This window comes from Molossus molossus, unplaced genomic scaffold (assembly GCF_014108415.1).
Source record: "Molossus molossus isolate mMolMol1 unplaced genomic scaffold, mMolMol1.p scaffold_m16_p_17, whole genome shotgun sequence".
In the NCBI taxonomy this organism is placed as follows: domain Eukaryota; kingdom Metazoa; phylum Chordata; class Mammalia; order Chiroptera; family Molossidae; genus Molossus; species Molossus molossus.
In genome coordinates, this window is record NW_023425352.1 from 55562379 (window position 1) to 55582020 (window position 19642).

The 19642-nt window shown below is 34.7% G+C and overlaps 1 protein-coding gene across 23 annotated transcripts in view; it reads left to right on the top strand.

Annotated features, from left to right (window-relative positions):
- ADK (adenosine kinase) overlaps positions 1–19642 on the top strand; it is a 630959-nt gene that overhangs the window by 510601 nt on the left and 100716 nt on the right. For all 23 annotated transcript variants that reach the window (XM_036265166.1, XM_036265171.1, XM_036265184.1 and 20 more), the window contains 2 exons: positions 4260–4295; positions 12634–12748. In XM_036265166.1, coding sequence (XP_036121059.1) covers positions 4260–4295; positions 12634–12748 — 151 coding nt within the window. The remainder of the gene's footprint in view (positions 1–4259; positions 4296–12633; positions 12749–19642) is intronic.

Here is a 19642-nt window from a genome sequence, read left to right on the forward strand (position 1 = left end):
TTTCTTTCCTGCATAATCCGAGGATTGTGCTATTTAATAGTGGTTTGCTAATCTCTTTAAATAGTTCTTAATGTGAGTGTTCCATAGTTTTCATTAACCATGAATTTTAGCTTTTTTTTTAAACCTCCACTCAAAAAACTGTATTTGGTTGTTATTTCACTAGAACCCTTTTAGCCTGGTCAGTGAAGCAGCAAGCCTACTGCAAATCCTAAATAGCATGGTGTAGATGAGAGTCTAAGACTTTAATTATATGTCATTTTATTCACAACACTCAGTCCCAGGAAGGAAAAAATGACTTTGTTGTTGTAAAAGACATTATGTGAGTATCATTCATTGTAAACCACAAATGATACTGCATTATAGCATAGACAACAATGGGAACTGATTCTGAAAATGTAACCTGTCTGAGAAGCTGAATAATAGGGAAAGTTATCAAAATGGAAAGAAGTGTTAATGTGAAATGCAGCCTTCTCAGAAATACTCTTTCCTGGCCTGTTTGATTTTGCTTTTGTTGCTAGTCATGCATGAATGAAAGTGCTGCACTCTCAGGGGAGCAGGAAAGCCTCTGTGTCGGTTGTTTATTTCCTTAATCCCTCCTCCTTTGTGATTTTTGATGTCAGATCTAAAATGGAAAGCCTGTAAATATAATGATTATCACATGGATAATCACCTGCATTAGGAACCGCCCTGCTTCTCTATTCTAACCTTAGCTGTTCTCCACATGTCACATCCACTCTGTGGTTGGATTTTAACCTGACTGCTTCATTAGATTTTTGAAACTCAGTATGTGGCGCCCTGGGGCAGCACAGATGGGGACTTGCTTGTTTTCTTTTCTCACTTTTACTGCAAAGGCACACTACAAAGTCCTTTTCAATTTAGTGTGATCAGTTCACTTGGAATTACTCTTGATATTTGGAATGTGCCTTACTCTTCTGCCCACCATCTATGCCCCTTTTTCTTCCCTACTTTCTGACCTAATGCCTTTTCTTTCTGTCCCTCTATGCAGTGAATCTGAGGACTAAAATTCTGCTTTAAATTCTTACTGGGTCAAACTGTTCCCCTATGTTGTTTTATTTGTTTTGCTGAGAAGGAAAATAATAAATGTTGTTCCATCAATGTATCTGCAAACACCTTCAGATCAGAGGTTAGCTGTGGTGGGAAAGTCTGCAGTGATGTGAGCCATCTGCCTTCTCTAATGGAGTGACTGGGGCACCAGTCCAAGATCAAAGGAAGGTGGGAGGAAGTCAGAAGATAAGATCTTTTTAAGCCATAGAACAAGTGCTTAGCTTTTCAGTGATAGGGCACAGCTCTGCAAACCTGTGTGAAAGGGACACTAAGATAGAAAATTGAGTTGACTTTTCTTCAGCATGTCCTTCCTCAGTCAGAAGTATGCTAGCACTTGGAATAGTTTACAGATGGGAAAGTGTCCTAGTGTCTGGTTTCCTTAAAGAATAGTGATCTGACATTTATATATGCATCTTGCAATTAGTCAGTTCTATTATACCATATCAGATCACAGTTAATTGCTTCTTAGATTTGCATGAGCAAAACTGGACATTAAAAGAGCAGTTTAACTACCATATGTGAATTTTAAGTTTTAGTGCAATTTTAGTCATACAGATTTTTTTATATTAACTTTATATTATAGACCTGAGGTTCTTTCATGCCTCTCACGTTTCCATATAAATACGTAGCTCTAACAGAGCTTTTCAGTTATCTTTTTCTAAATGTCTTTATTTATTGATTTGAGAGAGAGACACACACATCTATTTGTTGTTCCATTATCTGTGAATTCACTGGTTGATTCTTGTATGTGCCCTGACCGGGGATGGAACCTACAACCTTGGCATATTGGAACGATGTGCTAGCCAACTGTGCTACCCAGCCAGGGCCCAGATATCTTTTTCATATGAGAATTAGCTTGATTAATTCTTGGATTGGAAAAATACTACATTGATATCTTTTGAACCTTATCATTTTCCTTGACATCAAAGTCAGCAACTATTATTGACTATGTTGTGTACAAAATTCTATTGTAAGTAAATTTTCAAAGAGGCTAACCTTGCTTGCACCAATTGCCAAGATCATAATCCAGTTGTTGTTTTTTCAACTACATTACTAAGGCTAAGTTGATCAGCCTGTGCTTCTCTAGTGACAAGCAGAAGTTGTACTTTCAGCCTATCACTTTCTGTCAGCTTCAGTGTTCTGTTGTAATCATCCATTTCAACCTTTTTAAACCCTCAAAATGGTTTTTTAAATTTATATATTTATTAGTATATAGGACCATAAGTGCATACATACTTTTTTCTTAGTGTTTTCCTTAACATGTAGATAGTACCCAAATTTGTGCTAGAGACGTTGACTGTACTTTCTGCCTTACATGGTTTGGTGCAGCAGTCGTTTTAGTTGAGTTGGATCTGCTCACTACTTGGGCTCAAATCCCATCCTTCTATTAATATCTCTTGGCAGAGATAATTTTGGAGGAATGTAAGTTAAGATGTAGAGGCTCTTGACAGTTGTCTGCAGTGTTGTTTTTTTTTTTTTTTTTTTTTTTTTCCGTTTTCAAGAGGGAAGTAGAGTTGACAAGTAATATTGCCTCCATTTTCTGTATCAGTCCTAACATTAAAATACATGCACAAAACAAAGAGTAGAGAAAGGGGAAGGATTTGGTTGCATGGATTTGTTTTTGTCATTTGATAGCCTGCTAGGACAGCATTAGGGTATCTAATAATGTTCATCAGATTATGCCCTTAAGATATTTAATCCTAGAAAAACATTATGTGTTTTAACTATATATTTAATGTTCAACTTTTGTTATTTAGTCATCTTATACCAAAGAAAAATGATGGTTTGTTTGAACTGTGTTTTTGTAATTTTCAAACAGTCAAAAAAGTAGAAATACTGAATATATCTAGATTTAACAATTAATACTTTGCCATTTTAACTTGGGGATCAAACTGCTAAAAATTAAGGACATTTCGGCCTGCAGTCCAGAGAGACTTGGATTCAGTTCCCGCTAAGGGCATGTACCTCGGTTGCAGTTTGTCCCCGGCCCTGGTTGGGTCGTGTGGGTGGCAACCACTTGATGTGTCCTTTTCATGTCGATATTTCTCTCTCTCTCTCTTCCTCTCTCTCCCTTCCACTCTATCTGAACAAAAAACGAAAAAATGTCCTCGGGTGAGGATAAAAAAAAAAATTAAGGACATTTTTCTTATCAAATTGATAATTCTTAATGTTATCTAATTCTTGAAATATTTAAATTTCTCCAATTATCCCCAGAATGTCCTTTATACCTGGTTTGTTCAAAACAGGATACAGTTAAGGTCTGTATATTGCTCTTGGTCATTTTTCCCCTCCCATTTTATTATGAAATTAACTTTTTAAAGAGACCAAGCTACTTGTCCTATAAAATGTCCTACCTGTGGATTTGTCTATTTGCTTTCTCAGTGTATCACTGAACTTGTTCTCCTATTTTTTGTATTTCCTGTATATAGCAAGTTATTTAATTAGAGTTTGATTATTTTATTTTTAAAACTTTTGGTCAGAAAACTTTATAGATAATGCTGGGTACTTCATACTGCATCATAGCAGAGGGCACCGAATATTTGGTGACCCTACTATTAATGATAATAAGTGATATGGTCAATCACTGGGTTAAGGTTATGACAGCTTGATCCTTCCATTATAAAGTTAGAGTTTGCTCCCCGAAATCGGCACATAATCTTGATATATTGATCCCATGAATTACCCAGTTCCCCATCATCTTTTCACATAATGAATTTAGCGTTCATTGATGATTCTTGCCTGAATAAATTTGATGAGAGATTGCAAAATGATGGGGGTTTCTCTTAATCTATACATTTACTAGCAAACATTCTTCTCTACAGAAGAGCTTTCTGAAAGGTATTGTTTTAATTAAAAATATAACCACGAGCATGTTCCTTAGGTTTCAAATAATTGTCTTTCTTTGTTGGGGTCAAAACACCTGAACTCACTGTGACAGCTACAGTAAAAACATGCATTACATCTTCTTTATTCCAACTTGTGAAGTGTGTTGACATTATGCTGCCCTTTTTTTTTTTTTATGCCAAGGAAAAAATAAGTCTTTTTTGGTGTAAGAATAAAAATTGAACTATGTGGGTATATTGAGATAATTGTGTAAAAAGAAGACTGTGAATGAGTTTCAAAATGGATTATTTCTTCATTACCTCGTACTTTATAATTAACTGTTCTTTTTTTTTTTTTTTTTTTTTCTTCAGGAAGCTGCCACTTTTGCTAGAGAGCAAGGCTTTGAGGTGAGTTAACCCACAATTGCACACTAAACAGATCCTAAAGGTTTTTTCTAGCTGATAATGAAGTTCTTTTGGACAGTGATTGATGTGCTATTATACTCTCAGAGCCTCTCAGCAGTTGCCATGGAAACTTGGCAGTCGTCATGGTTTCTTTGTTCTGCCAGCACAGTGTTATGACGCACTCTGCTAGGTCTGCACCCAACATCGCCTACAGATGTTATTTATTGAATTTTGAAAAGCCTCTTGGGAAGCCAAGAGGTTGGGCACGGTTTCAAGCTGCCTCTGCAGATATGGGGCCTGTCAGTTTGTTCAGTTAAAAAGCTACCTCATTAGCTGCATTACATTTCATAAGGATTCACTGTTAAAGCAGTGGTGGAGCAAGACTAAATAGTGAAATATAATGTCGTTTAAATAAGTTCAGCCCTACCCCATGTAGATTATCATTATGCAAATTAATTTCCAAAAGGTTGTACTTAAACAGTTGTTAGGAACTGATTAATTTAAATCCTGCTCATAAAAACTTCCTGTTTGAATCCTTTTTCCTCCTCCTTTCTTTTTTTCCTCTTTTTGCCCAGGGCAGGGGGGATAGCATTAAAACACATATAAATTTTTGAAACTAAATATCAATAATTGTCTGTAACCCTGGCCGGTTTGGCACAGTAGATAGAGCATTGGCCCGTGTACCAAAGAGTCGCGGGTTCAATTCCAGTCAAGGGCACGTGCGTACCTCAGTTGCGGTTCATCCCCAGCCCTGTTCGGGGTCGTGCAGGAGACAACCAGTCGATGTGTCTCTCTCACATTGGTGTTTCTCTCTCTCTTTCTCCCTCCCTCCCTCCCTCCCTGCCACTCTATCTGAAGATAAATAGAAAAATATCCTTGGGTGAGGATTAAAAAGTAAAAATAAAATAAAATGAAAAAATAATAATTGTCTTTAATTATCTGGTCCTGATAAGTGTTATTTTGTCAAGATTCAAAATTCCATGTGTTTTTTGTTAGCATAATTAAGGTAACAGACAAAACCATATTTTTATCTATTAAATGTCTATCTTTTAATCGACTGTTAGAAAACACTGAACCCAGGTTAATTAACAGAATTATAATTTAGTTTATGAGTTTTATGATTATCATATCTACTGAACCAGAATTATGTAGAATGCTGTGTTCTATACCACAACTTGGAATATTACACATTAGTACTTTTTAAAAATTTAATCTGACTAGAGCTGGAAAATAGAAACTCTCTTTATTTGCATACTCAGTATTCTCTACTATCTAAAGAAGCTGTGAGTGTTGATTGGCTATATTAGTAAACTCACTTTGAACTCTTTAGAGAAAGATGTGTGAATTTATGATGAAACTATTATTTAAATGTACTAAAGGCAGATTCATTATTGAACAACAAAGTAATATACGTGCATATTGTCCTCATCATAGAACTTAAAAACCATAGTACTTCCCTTCTTTGTGTGTGTTTGTTTGTTTTAGATAGAGCGGGAAGGAGAGAGGGAGGAAGAGAGAGAGAGAAACATCGATGTGAGAGAGACACATTGACTGATTGCTACCCACACGACCCAACCAGGGCCGGGGACAAACTGCAACCGAGGTACATGCCCTTAGCGGGAACTGAACCTAGGACTCTCTGGTTCGTGCGCTGACACTCTAACTGCTGAGCCAGACTAGCCAGGGTAGTGCTTCCCTTCTTAGAGGAAGACAGTGAGCATGTAGTATAAGTAGTCTAGTCTCAAGATTCTAAGAAAAAACTTTATCAGAGTAGGAAACTTTGGGAACTATGATAGTTTATTGGGAATTTACCCTTTTTGTTTTACTGTATATATTCTCATGAATATCGGGGTTAAGTCACATGTAGAAGAAGGAATAAAGATTTCCATGTATTTTTTATCTAATTTAAATTTTGCTTTGTAATTTTCCGAACTGGCAATTTATAGACAAGACTACATGTAATCAAAGGAATATTCAATTTAAAAGTCAAATGTTTTAATCATGAGAATATAAGTAAATGTTTTCAGTCATGTCTTAAAGTTTCACTGATGTTAAATTTTAATAATCACTATTGATATTCTCTGTTTTTACATCAAAATTTTCCACCAAGGAAAGCTTGTGGATCATAAATTGTATCCTATTTTCTATGCTAACATAAAAAATGTATTTTGGTTCTAGAAAATAAATAATTTTATAGCTGCTTAGAAAGATAACATGTTACATAACAAATGATCATGATTCTTTAGTACCTAGATAATAATTTTTTAAAATAGTTTATTAAGGCTAATTCATACTTTATTGCCCCCTTGAGCTATATACTTTTAATATGCCTGGTTTAAATTCAGTCCTAGCAACAAACTGATTTTTCTGTTTTCTACTAACCAACACCACATTAACCTTTCCATTAGTTTTTACTTTGATTCTATAATTTTTTTACCATAAATCTGCCATAATTGATTACAGCATATAAACCAAGTGGTGATAGTTATAATAATATACCTTATTACCTCCTGACATAGTAAAACTGCTCTGTTGGTGATGTTGACAGTAATATGTTAGATTAGATAAAGCACACAGTTTTGATGTGTCCCTTCATGCATTCTCTAAAATATTGTAAGCCTTGCAGAATATATAAGAGCCATGAGTAGAATAACCTCAAGTACTGTCAATAAAATATAATCCATGTAAGGGGTGGTCTCTAGAGAAATTCAGTGATTTTAAAACGCCATTACTTTTCTTAGTTCATTACACAGTAATATGAAAACATAGGTTTGAAACTTGGTATTTTTAAAGAATTAAACAAAAATAAATCATTTTATCTTAACAGTTTAATGTCTATGGGAGTATATCAGTGCTCTCAGAAGTCTAGTGTGACAAACTAGACAAAGTCTGCATTTTATCACTCACAACTTTAATTTTACCTCTAAATTTGGGGCATGAAAGAGAGGAGAGAACTGAAAAGATTAAAAAGAAAGGAAAGGTGACCATTTTTTTCTTCCCACCAGCTCTGCTGTCCTACCCTCATTTTCTATTATAAATCTTAATCAGTTCCCAAAGCCACTGAGTATTGCCACTGATGATCTGTCTGTCTGCTAACAGACCAGTCTAAATGCCTCTAAAAATAATCACTGTTTATTCACCAGGAAGTATCCTCAGCAGCATTGTTTATGATATTCTGGTAGCTTCTCTGCAAATTTTAGACAATCTTCTTTTTAAAAAAAATCTTTAATCTTTAAAATGAGTTGGGCAATTTTCAGTAAGAAGAGCCAGCTTAGGAAGGCACTGGAGAATGAGATAAAAACTGAAGCTGGGCAGAGCACAAAGCAGAAGAGAGAGGACTTCATATATATATGTGATAGCAAATATCATAGTGCCTGATTTAAATGACAGACCTGCTAAGAATTTAGAATGACAATTCTTGAGGTAAAAAGTTTCATGAGGCTTTTATTACTCTGGAAAATCAGTTCAGACTGCATTGTGTTTTTAAATCTACCTTATCTTGAGCTAAACTTATTAAAGGTTTGTAATTTAGAACCTATATAAAAATAAGGTACTTAAAAGCGTGTTTCATTATGAAACCTTTTAAAAGCTGTATTGAAAATTGATTTAAATTAAATAAAGTGAAGAAAATACCTCAAAAACCTAAATACAAATATTCTTTATATTTTCATTCTCTGTACAATAAAGTATGTCCCCAATGATAAAGAGAAGTCTTTTCTGCTGGATCATTCATTTATTTTTACTCTAAGCAACAAATTTAAATTTTCTTCTTATAGATGTCTAAAATATAATACTTCTGGCTATTGAGGAAACAAAACAATTCTTTTCCCTCTTCCAACTTTCTCCACAGCCCCTGACTCTACCTAGAAGATCCCTGACTTGTAGGCTTTTTCTGACCAACGGTGACTCTATCATCTTACACCACTGAGAGAGAGAAGTGTTGAGCTGTGCTGTCCAATATGGCATCCACTAGCCACATGTGGCCACTGAAATTTAAATTAAGTAAAATTTAAAATCCAGTTCCTCAGTCTCACATTTTGAGCAAGACTATCATATTGGACAGTGCAGACATAAACCACGTGTATCACCACTGGTCAGCACTGGAAAGATAAAGTCCACACAGAATATTCAGGAGACCTTGATTCCCAAAGAATTCTTCAAGGTTTTTCTAAGGTTCCTGTGTTCCTCACAGATATAAAGAACAAAATGAATATTACCCAGAGTTTCTGGAAATAAGACACTAAGTCAAGTCCTGCTGGCTAAAAGAGTATACAATACAGTGATACCTCGGTTCTCGAACGCCTCGGATTTCGACCAAATCGGTATTCGACCAGGAGATTCGAGAAACTTTTGTCTCGGAATCCGAACAAATATTTGGAACTCGAACTTCCGAGATGAGCCGAGTTGAGCCGAATGGCGTTCATCCGGCCCAGCGCGCCTTGCTTGCGTCATCAGTGTGAGTGCAGAGAGAGAGTCACGCTTTGTGGAGAGAGTCACGCTTTACACTGAATTTAACCCTTAGACATACTGTACACTTTTATTTCTTGTTGAGACTTATGTTTTTCTACATATTATATACAAATTAGGCCAGTAAATAGGCATTTTCTGGGGCTTGGAACGAATTAATCCAGTTTCCATTATTTCCTATTGGGTTTCATTGCTTCGGTTCTCGAACAATTTGGTTCTCGACCGTCCTCCTGGAACGAATTATGTTCGAGAACCGAGGTATCACTGTACTGTTTTCCTAGGCGACTGAGTCCTAAAAGGACTAAAACAGTTTTAAAACAGATTAAGGGAAAGAGATAAGATCTTTATTTGATCATTTACTTATTCAACAAACATTTACAGAGCACTAGCTATGTGCCTAACACTTCGATAAACCCTGAAGACAAGATAGAAATGACCAGAGAGTGAATTGTGAAGGAAAACGTGGAAAGGGGTTTCTGTTTTGGAGATTATCATGAAATAACTCTCTGAGAAAGTAAAATTTGAAATATACAATTATCTAGCCATGACATAAAAGAAAGCAAAACAAACAGGGAAACAAATTTCAGAGGGAACAAGAGTACAAAAGCTCTCAAACAAGAAAGAGCATAATGTACTATGTACTCCAAGAGCTGACAGAAGGTCAGTGTCACTGAACAGAGTGAGTGAGGAGGAAGGGAGTATGAGATAAGACTGGAGAGGGACACATCACATGAACAACATAATTATTATAAGAGTTTCTATTTGGAAAACAAAACAGAATATGACATGGTTAAGTGAGGCAATGTGGGGACACCACAATTGGTATTCTATAGATTTAGGTAGATTGTGATCATATTGTTTAACATTTGCATCACCAGCTTGTTAAAAATAGAATGAAGAGAATAGATTCTTTAATTTGGCAGACAGTGCTAAATTTAAAGTGTTCATGTGATCACTAGTGACAATAAAGGCATAATTTAACATTTATAAAATGCTTCATAGTTTATAAAACCTTTCCCAACATTTCACTAATACATTTAATATGCACACATACCTTTGGGGGTAGGTAGGGCATGTATTGTCATATCAAGTTAATAGATACAAAATAAGCTACATGACTTGTATAGGTGACATAGCTAATACATAATGGAGTTGGAACCAGAGATTAGCTCTCCAAGTTCAGTACTCTACCATATAAACTACACATCTTTCTCTCTCCCATTCTAATGATTTGGAAGAGGAGATTAAATTTCCAGATGACCTTGGAAAACAAGAAATATCTTGAAATTTAAAAGGGGATCAGGGTGGAGAGAACTAGATGAAAGAAGGTGAAGAGATTAGCCAAAGAATATATATGCATAACTCATGGACACAGACAACAATGTGCTGATGGCCAGTAGGAAGGGGGGGTGAGGGTTGGATAGAGGTAGACAGGGGGGTAGTGATAGACAATGGGGGTGGTGACAGGGACACCTGTAATAGTTTCAATAAAAAAGAAAATAGCCTTGGCTACTGTGACTCAGTGGTTAGAGCATTGGCCTGTGCACTGAAGGGTCTTGGGTTTGATTTCCAGTCAGGGGCACTATACCTGGGACCCAGTTTCATTCCCCAGCCCCAGTCCTATGCATGTGCAGGAGGCAGCCAATCAATGCATCTCTCACACACAGATGTTTCTCCCTCTCTCTTTCTCCTCTCCCTACCTCCCTTTCACTCTCTCTCTAAAAATCACTGGGAAAAATATCCTCGGGTGAGGATTAACAACAACAAAAAAAGACTCATGGACACAAACAACAGTATGGTGATTGTCAGAGAGAAGGCGTGTGGCGGGAGGTAGCAGAGGGTAAAGTGGGGATAATAGTGATAGAAGGAGACTCAACTTGGAGTAATAAACACACAATACAGTAGACAGATGATATATTGTAGCAGTGTATATCTGAAACCTCTATAAGTTTATTAACAAATATCACCCCAATAAGTTCAATTAAAAAATAAATTAATGTTTTTTTTAAGTTACCAAAGCTCTATAAAAAATTATGTCTTTCCACAGGGTTGGTAGAAGATAATCATGGAATCTTGTTCTTAATTTATTCCTTAAACCACCTTGAAGAAAGACTTCTATTTAAAAAACATCCAGTACATGCATAAGATGCTGCTCCCAAGATGATAAAGTGAATCTATTCCTGGAGTTTGCCTCTTATCTTTATTAAATATGAACTGTACTCAATCATAAGCAAAAAAATCCCACAGTAGTCAGTAGTAAAATATATGTGTGCCAAAGGCAATTGGGAGAATATATGTGAGTAATTTTAATTAAATGTATACATTTATTTGAGAGAGTGAAGACATTGTTAGATGGCATTTTTTGGAACTAGTCATATCTTTTTTTTGCTAGTCATTTATAATAGTCTTTTCCCAAAACTAAGGGAATTTCTTTTCTCATCTTATCTGAGTTCACGCTTAGTTCTGTTCTAAAATCAGCGACCAGGAGTGAAATAGTCAGCATGTTTGAAAGGTCAGCAGCATTGTTAAACCAAAAGTGGCTCTTCTTTTCAGTAACAGGAGTCCCCTGGTATTATAATGTTAGGTATAGTAGAAGCTTAGCTTCATTATCATCTGAAATTTCTTAAGTTTTTAGTGAACAAACAACATACAAGTATTTTACTAAAGACTTTAAAATGTCATGGTTTCTGATGTTGTTTATAACCATTGTGACTCATCTGCCTTGCTTACCTAAATGTTTCCATCCTGTATATCCTAATTAACTTCCTTTACGCCATGCAGATATCTTTCCCCTCTGGTTGTGTTTCTCTATCCGTAACTGTCTGAAACTTTGCACAGTGATAGAGTACTAACGAACAAACGCAAACCATGGGCAGTTTTAGAGGCTGACTGAATTCAGACATGGATTTTTTAATTATCTAAAATTGTTGAAAGCATGATTAGACTGACAGCCTTCAGAAGGGTGGTGGGGGGAGGAAGAGATAAACCACAGAACTTATATTGCATGTACGCATAACCAATGGACATGGACAACAAAGCCAGGGACGGGGTGGGGGCGATGGGGAGGAGGGTGTCAATGGGGTAAAAAAGGGGAAACATCTGTAACAAAAATAAAATAAAATTTTTTAAAAAGTTAGGTTTCGCGTCAAGAGCATTTCAGATATAAAACTTCATGGCCTGTGTGATATGAAAAATAGCAACAGGGTTTCTAGAATTAATTTGTAATTTTTTAAACTATCTTGTTTAAAGAAAATCAAGTCTGTAGTTAACCGTTAGCACCTCTCTCTCATTTTAGTTCTTTGAAAAACTTGGCTTTATAGTAACTGTATTATTTCCAAAGTCAATATAATCATACTCTGTATACCCCTAAAATAATTTAATAGTCTTCTTTCTACAAATTCTTTATTGGAAATTTTAAAATTGATTGGATATTTGCTGATATTAAGGGGTTATTGTTTATTTTTTTAATATGGCTGAATGTTATTTTATTGTGTGTGTGTGTGTATATGTATACACACACACACATATATATATATAGTTATGTGGTTGTTTAAGTTGTTATTTTTCAGAGAGACATGGTAAAACATTTATAGAACATTATATAGTATCTGGAATTTGCTTAAGAATAAAATGAAAGGCAGTGGATGAGGGTATAGATGAGATCAACTTAAAATGGTTACAGTTTGATGGTGGGCTCCTTGGAGGTTATTGTGCTAGTATATTTACTTTTGTATGTGGTTAAAATTTTTAAATAGTAACTCTTAATAGATGTTCAAGTCTCTCTTAAACATGAGAGGCTAAATCCTTACTCTAGTGATAAAGGTTTGCCTTATTGTACTGGTGATGAGAATTTTTTCCTCCTTTCTATTAATAGACTGAAGACATTAAAGAGATAGCCAAAAAGACACAAGCTCTGCCAAAGGTGAACTTGAAGAGGCAGCGAGTCGTGATTTTCACCCAAGGGAGTGATGACACTATTATGGCTACAGGTACACATGCAAACTGTGTGAGAAAACCAGTGTTATGGAGATTAACCATTTATAACAAAATTCTCTATAACAGAACAATGTACTTTTTTTTAACCATCTTAACTCATTTTGCTTACACACACACACACACACACACACACTGCTTCTGGCAATCACCAGTCTGTTCTCTGTATCTATGAGTTTGGGGTTTTTTAAGGTTCTACATGCAAGTGAGATTTTGTCTTTCTCTGTCTGACCTATTTTACTTAGCATAATGCCCTCAAGGTTTATCCATATTGTTGCAAATGGAATGATTTCCTTTTTTTTTTTTAATGGCTGAATGTTATTTTATATATGATATATATTGTGTGTGTATATATGATATGATATATAATATATCTCACATTTTCTTTATCTATTCATCCATCAAATGGACCACTTAGGTTGTTTCCATGTCTTGCTATTATAAATAATGCTGCAATGAACATGAGGGTGTGGATATCATTCTGAGTTAGTGTTTTCATTTCTTTCAAATAAATACCCAGAAGTGGAATTGCTGAATCATATGGTAGTTCTATTTTTAATTTTTTGAGGAAACCCACACTGTTTTTCATAGGTGCTACACCAATTTACATTTCCATCAACAATGCACAAGGGTTCTTTTTTTCTCCATGCATGTCCTTGCCAACACATATTCCTTGTCTTTTTAATAATAGATACTTTAACAGGTGTGAGGTGATCTCATTTTGGTTTTGATTTGCATTTCCCTGATGATTAGTGATGTTGAGGACCTTTTCATGTACCTATTGATCATGTATATATCTTTTATGGAAATACATCTATTCAGATCTTTCAAATTGTTTTTATTTTGTTTTTTTAGTTTTTTGGTTTTTATGTTTTGTTTTTTTGCTGTTGAGTTGTATGAGTTCTTTATATACTGTGGAGATTAGCTCCTTATCAGATAAATAATTTGCAGATATTTTCTCCCATTCCATGGGTTGCCTTTTCATTTTGTTGATGGTTTACTTTGCTGTGCAGAAGTGTTTTTTGTTGTTGTTACTGTTTTGTTTTAGTTTGATATACCCCCACTTGTTTATTTTGCTTGTGTGGCTTTTGCTTTTGGTGTCAAATCCAAAAAATCATCACCAAACCAATGTCAAGAACCTTATTCCCTCTTTTCTTCTAAGAGTTTTGTGGTCTTAACTTTCAAATCTTTAATTCATCTCAAAGAGATTTTTATGTATGCTGTAAGGCAGTGGTCCACTTTCATTCTTTTACCTGTGGCCTTCCAATTTTCCAAACACCATTTATTGAAGGGACTGTTGTTTTCCCATTGTATATTTATGGTTCCTTTGTCATAAATTAATTGCCAATATATGTCTGGGTTTATTTCTGGGCTTCCTGTCTTTCCCATTGACCTATGTGACTGTCTGTTTTTATGCCAGTATCATACTATTTTTATTACTATGTCTTTGTAATATAGTTTACAGTCAGGAAGTGTGATGCCTTGTTCTTTCTCAAGATTGCTTGGGCTATTTGGTCTTCTGTGGTTCCATATAAAATTTAGGATTTGTTGTTCTATTTCTGTGAAAATGTACCTTTTAGTGTGTGTGTGTGTGTGTGTGTGTGTGTGTGTGTGTGTGTACCTCCTATCTCAGTGGGAAACATTTTATTTTCAAGAAGATCATTTATGAAAAATCATTTGAGTAAATCTACCTTGATTTAATTTATTTACTTTGATATTTTGGAGATACTGTCAATCTAAAAATGTCTTTCCTGAAAAACATACATTTTAATTACCAAATACCTGTACTCCAATAAAATAAATTTATCCAACTATGAGTAAATATAAACCAGGTATGTTACTTCATCAATTTTAAACTTGAAGAAGAAAACCTTACTTCTGCTTTTACACAGCCATCTATTTTGTAGCATTCATAGAACTAAAATAGGAATTTTCTCTAGTCAACAAACATTTTATCGATTAAAATTATTAATATTGTCAATATGATGCTACCTACTATTAAAGCCAAAATACAAACCTTTGAATTCTGTCTGAACCATTAGGATTAAAACCAATCAGTTAATTAATAATTATTATAAACAGTAGCAGTTATTACCTTTGTATTTATTCAGTACTCTGTTGAACAAGGCAACTTAAGATATGAGTCCTAAAGTTCTCAGAAATAAAATTAATACACATCAGTATATGAATATAAGAAAGTGTAACTACACTTCTTAATTATTGGTATAAACTTATGGGTTTTTATTGACTCCGAGAAAGAAATCAATAAAGCTTCAAGAAAGATTTTATAGTGACTATGAAGTAAATTTTTGTTGAACTAAATATATAAGCTTGAAAAAGGTAAAAGAAATTATTGTCCAATTTGGGGGAAGTAGGGACCCTAGAATTAATTAATTTCAACTTTTTTATTTTAGAATTGTCAAAAGCAAGATTCAGAAATTTACTTTAAAAAATACTTATTTCAAAATAATTCAGTGAATAGTAAATAGTGAAGTGGAGTTATAGATGAAGTGAGATTAGTCATGAGTTAATAATTGTGGAAGCTGGGTGATGGAGACATGGGGGGGTAGTCATTGTGCAGTTATGTCCACTTGTGTATATGTTTTAAATTTTCCATAATTAAAAGTATAAAAAAGAGAAAGACAGCCCAGCCAGCGTGGCTCAGTGGTTGAGCATCGACCCATGCACTAAGAGGTCACTACTTCGATTCCCGGTCAGGGTGTATGCCCAGGTTGTGGGCCCGATCCCCAGTGGGGAGCATGCAGGAGGCAGCCAATCGATGTTCTCGCTCATAGATGTTTCTCTCTTTCTCTCCCACTCCTTTTCTCTCTCTCTCTGAAATCAATAAAGAAAAAAAATTTTAATGTTAAAAAACAGAAAGAAAAGTAAAACTTAATTTTTCAAATATAGTAAGTGATTTATTTTCCCCAGACACATTGATATCCTTGCTAAACCTTGAATTCTGAGAAATATTTAAAAAAAGGAGGGCAATCCAGTCAAAGAGGATATGTGAGCAAAGATACCACATACTATATAATCTTCTATTGTTGTGCCAGGAAAAGCCATGTTGTTAATTTGTACAAGAGAGAGAAGAAATGTCATGAAAAGATATCCCTGCATTGATAATAATTATCTGAATTGCTGTCTTTCTATAGTATGTGGCCTATTCCTGTCTTAGCAGTGAACATCATTTGGAAAAGTGAAAAACATACAGACTTACTATCTTATAAGAATTGTCATACTGCCTTCAGACTCATAAAATGCTATTTGGTTGCTCTTTATGGAGACATTTATTTTAAGGCTTTATTCCAGATATACATATTGTACAAGTGTCTTGTGAATTAGCACAAATTTCCCAAAATTGAAACCTTTAAAATTAGCCTCCTCTTCCTGTGACTGAATTTGTCAACTCATTTTGTTTTTTATTAAATATATTAAAGCATTCTTAGGAATGCTAACCAGCAGAAATTTATTTGAGGAAAGACACTGGAAATCTTTGCTGTTTCTACTATATGAAAATGAACTTAAATTAGAGGGTGTACTTTATCTGCAATGCATGATAAATACAAGATGGATAGAGAATCTGTTCAGTGGTGTCAGCTACAAAAGCAAACATGATAAATGTTAATGCAGTTTTGAGCCCTGGGATAAGCTATTCAGTGCACAAGCATAGCTGAATCTCTTTGCTATGTTGTTATTCATGGCAGCCAAATAAATGTCAATAATAAAAGAGAATTAAAGATTTTCATTTCCCAGAGGCAATCCTCTAATACGGCTTGATCTTTCATTTCATTTGTAATTCGTTCTCATGTCAGGATGCAATCATTTGCCAGGCTCTGGGTGTCATGTTAAGTCATTTAATAATGATTAAGAACATAAAAATGCTTGGCCTGTGGGGCAATCCACAGAAGAGATGCCAATTTGTTATTGTTTTTCCTCCTTTCCTCTTGAATATGGATCAGTTTTTTCCCACCTCCTAGCATTAAAATACTAATGGAATATAGGGAGGGAAAGTGTCCCTTAATTTACCATAAATGACATTCCAGAATGGCTAACACACTTATTAAAACACTAATTAGGAATCATTGGTCCTTAAACCTCACACTGTAGAGTATTTTTAAATGATCACTGTTAAGTTTGTGGCATTTAGCAATAATATAACAAAAACAGGTTCTTTGGTATTTAAATCTAGAGACCTTTCTCCTCTTGAAATAAGGTGTCTATATACCACTTTCTATTGTTCTATAAATGTAATTCTTTGAATTCCTGTACTCTAAGTTTCCTGTGAATCAAAAAAATCTTTTCTGCTTACCCTATTTTTTTGGCCACCTCTATTTCAGTTGGGTATCCATCCTCTATATCCCTCAGCCCAGTGGGTTTGACACATATGGGTCATTGTTTCATTGCTTGCAGGCTGAGTTCCAAGCTTTGGGGATGGGGATGGGGTGGGGAGGGTGCTGGAAAGTAATAAGAGTAAGAAGCTGGGAATGAAAGACAGGAAGGAAAAGATGATTGTGTTCATTTGATCCTTTTAATAAATGTTGAATGAACTTGTTAGGTATGATGGAAGTCAGGTCAAGGAAATCATTTTGTATCTATAAACTTTAGAAAAACTAAGACTACATACAGAGTGGTACTAAAAAGGGCTTTATATATTAACACCTTATTATATTAAGGATTGTACTGAAAAAATAAATATTTTTATATATATACATACATATAAACACATATATATAAGTGTTTATAGAAAGTTTAAATTTCTCCAAGTTCCTGTACTAAATGTATCACTAAAAATTGGGAAAAGCAGTAAGGCTTTTATTCTAAATTGAAAATAATGCATTTCATACAGTGGCTTTTATACGACCATGAAATGGGTCCACTGAAGAATAAAATGTAGACTTTTCTGAATACTTTCAGAAATCTTTCTAGGCTGTTGACTTGTAATTTTGCTCAAAAGGAGAAAATAGGTTAGGTCAGAGGTTTTCAACTAGAACACTGGTGCTACCATATCGGAATCACCTAGTGGGCTTTTGGTAAATACAGCCCTGCCTTCTTCAAAACACCTTCCCCTCAACCTGACACTTCCCTATGAGAAGTATTTGAATACTCATCCTCAAGAAGAGAATGGGGTAGTGGAGTCCAGGGGAAGGGGAGTGTGGAGTTGTGTATTTGTTGAGAAAGCTCCCTATGTGATATACCAATGTTGCCTATCCTTCATTTCTCACTGAAAACCATTGAATTAGGTGACCTGATAATGTTGCCTCAAGTTCTATGATCCTGTGATATAAAGGAAACAGAACATTTTAGCAGCTAATTATCTATTACTTCAATAAGTCAGGCCCTTGATGAATGCTTCTCTTTCTCAATCAATCATAGAGTATCAAGGATCCATCCACTATGACAAGTAATCTACATATTACTTTAAATAGTTTCCTGCCCTTGAGGACCTTATAATTTAAGATAGTCAGATCGTAATACCCTTAGTGATTTCATTATAAGTAAGAGCAGTTTTTGAAGTTACTTGTCTTCATGTTACTAAGTCCTTAAAGAAACTTGTCACTCCATTTGCTGGTTAAGTTTTTATGTTCTTGGAAAACATTCAGTGCTCCATAAGGTAAGGTCAATTGTAATTTGTGTTCTGGTAGGCATAAAGCACAGAAAGTGCAATGGGGAAATGCCAACTCTAAAGGAAAACAATCTCAGCAGCTGGAAGGATGATGTCGGCACATCATCACAATTCCTACTGCTACAAAATATTATAAATCATTTTGAAAATGTTTCCTCTACTATAGCCAAAGCAACCTTAAATGATTATCTTATTGGCAAAGGTTGGTGTGGATAGAATAAATTCAGTAGTATTCTTTCAGAATGTCTGTGTATGGTACTCAAAGAAAAAGTTCTTACTGGGTGAGATTTTAAAGAATATGCATTTCTTAACTATGAATATAAACACTAAGTTATTAACATATTCCATTTTTAAATTTTTGTAACTGAAAAAGACAGTTCTTTAATTAGCCAAAGGGTCAAAATTAATTTAGAGTAACTGTCACATTCTTAACAAAATAATGTCTATGGGCCATGGTTTGTATGATTTAGTAATCTCAGGCCTGTGGAGAAGTAAGACTTCTTTCAGCTCCTACCTTTCTATCAAAGCTAGAAAGCAAAATGGAAGACAGCCTACACTAGACAAATGTTAACTCTATTATAGCATTTATTTCTGATACGACCTGAAGTCAGATTTATTGAGGTATAGATTATATAGTAAAATGCACATATATTTTACTAAATAACAATGAACAACCACCATAATAAAAATGTAAAACATCTTGTATAACTTGTTTTGAAGTGTAATATGCATATAGAATTGTTACAACTTTTCATTAAGCGAACACACCTGGGTCACTACTACAAGATCAAGAAATAGAATATTTCTACCACTTTAGAAGCTACCCCTTGTGCTCCCTTCCTAATCATCACCCCACTAAAGGTAACCATTATTTTGGTTTCTACTATAACAATTAGTTTTGCCTCTTTTTGAAATAGAATTGCCCTATAGACCTTTTATCTTGCTCTGTCTCCATGCTTTGTGAGCATTACCTTACTTTTGATAACATAAGGTACTCTAGGTTCTTGTACCTCACTTGTACCACTTCTTCAGGTAACCCCAATTCCTTTTATTGTTATATTCCTTTTAGTGTTATATAGAAACCCAGATCTGGGTGCTAGGAATGTTCGTGATTCTTGAGTGTCATTGCTTCTAGGCTCTCTAGCAAATACATTGGCAATATATGTATGTATAATAGTTCATGCATACACACCCATCTATAATTATTTCTATCTCTATCTGTTTATATATTTAAATTCTGTGAATTCAAACTACATACTTACTA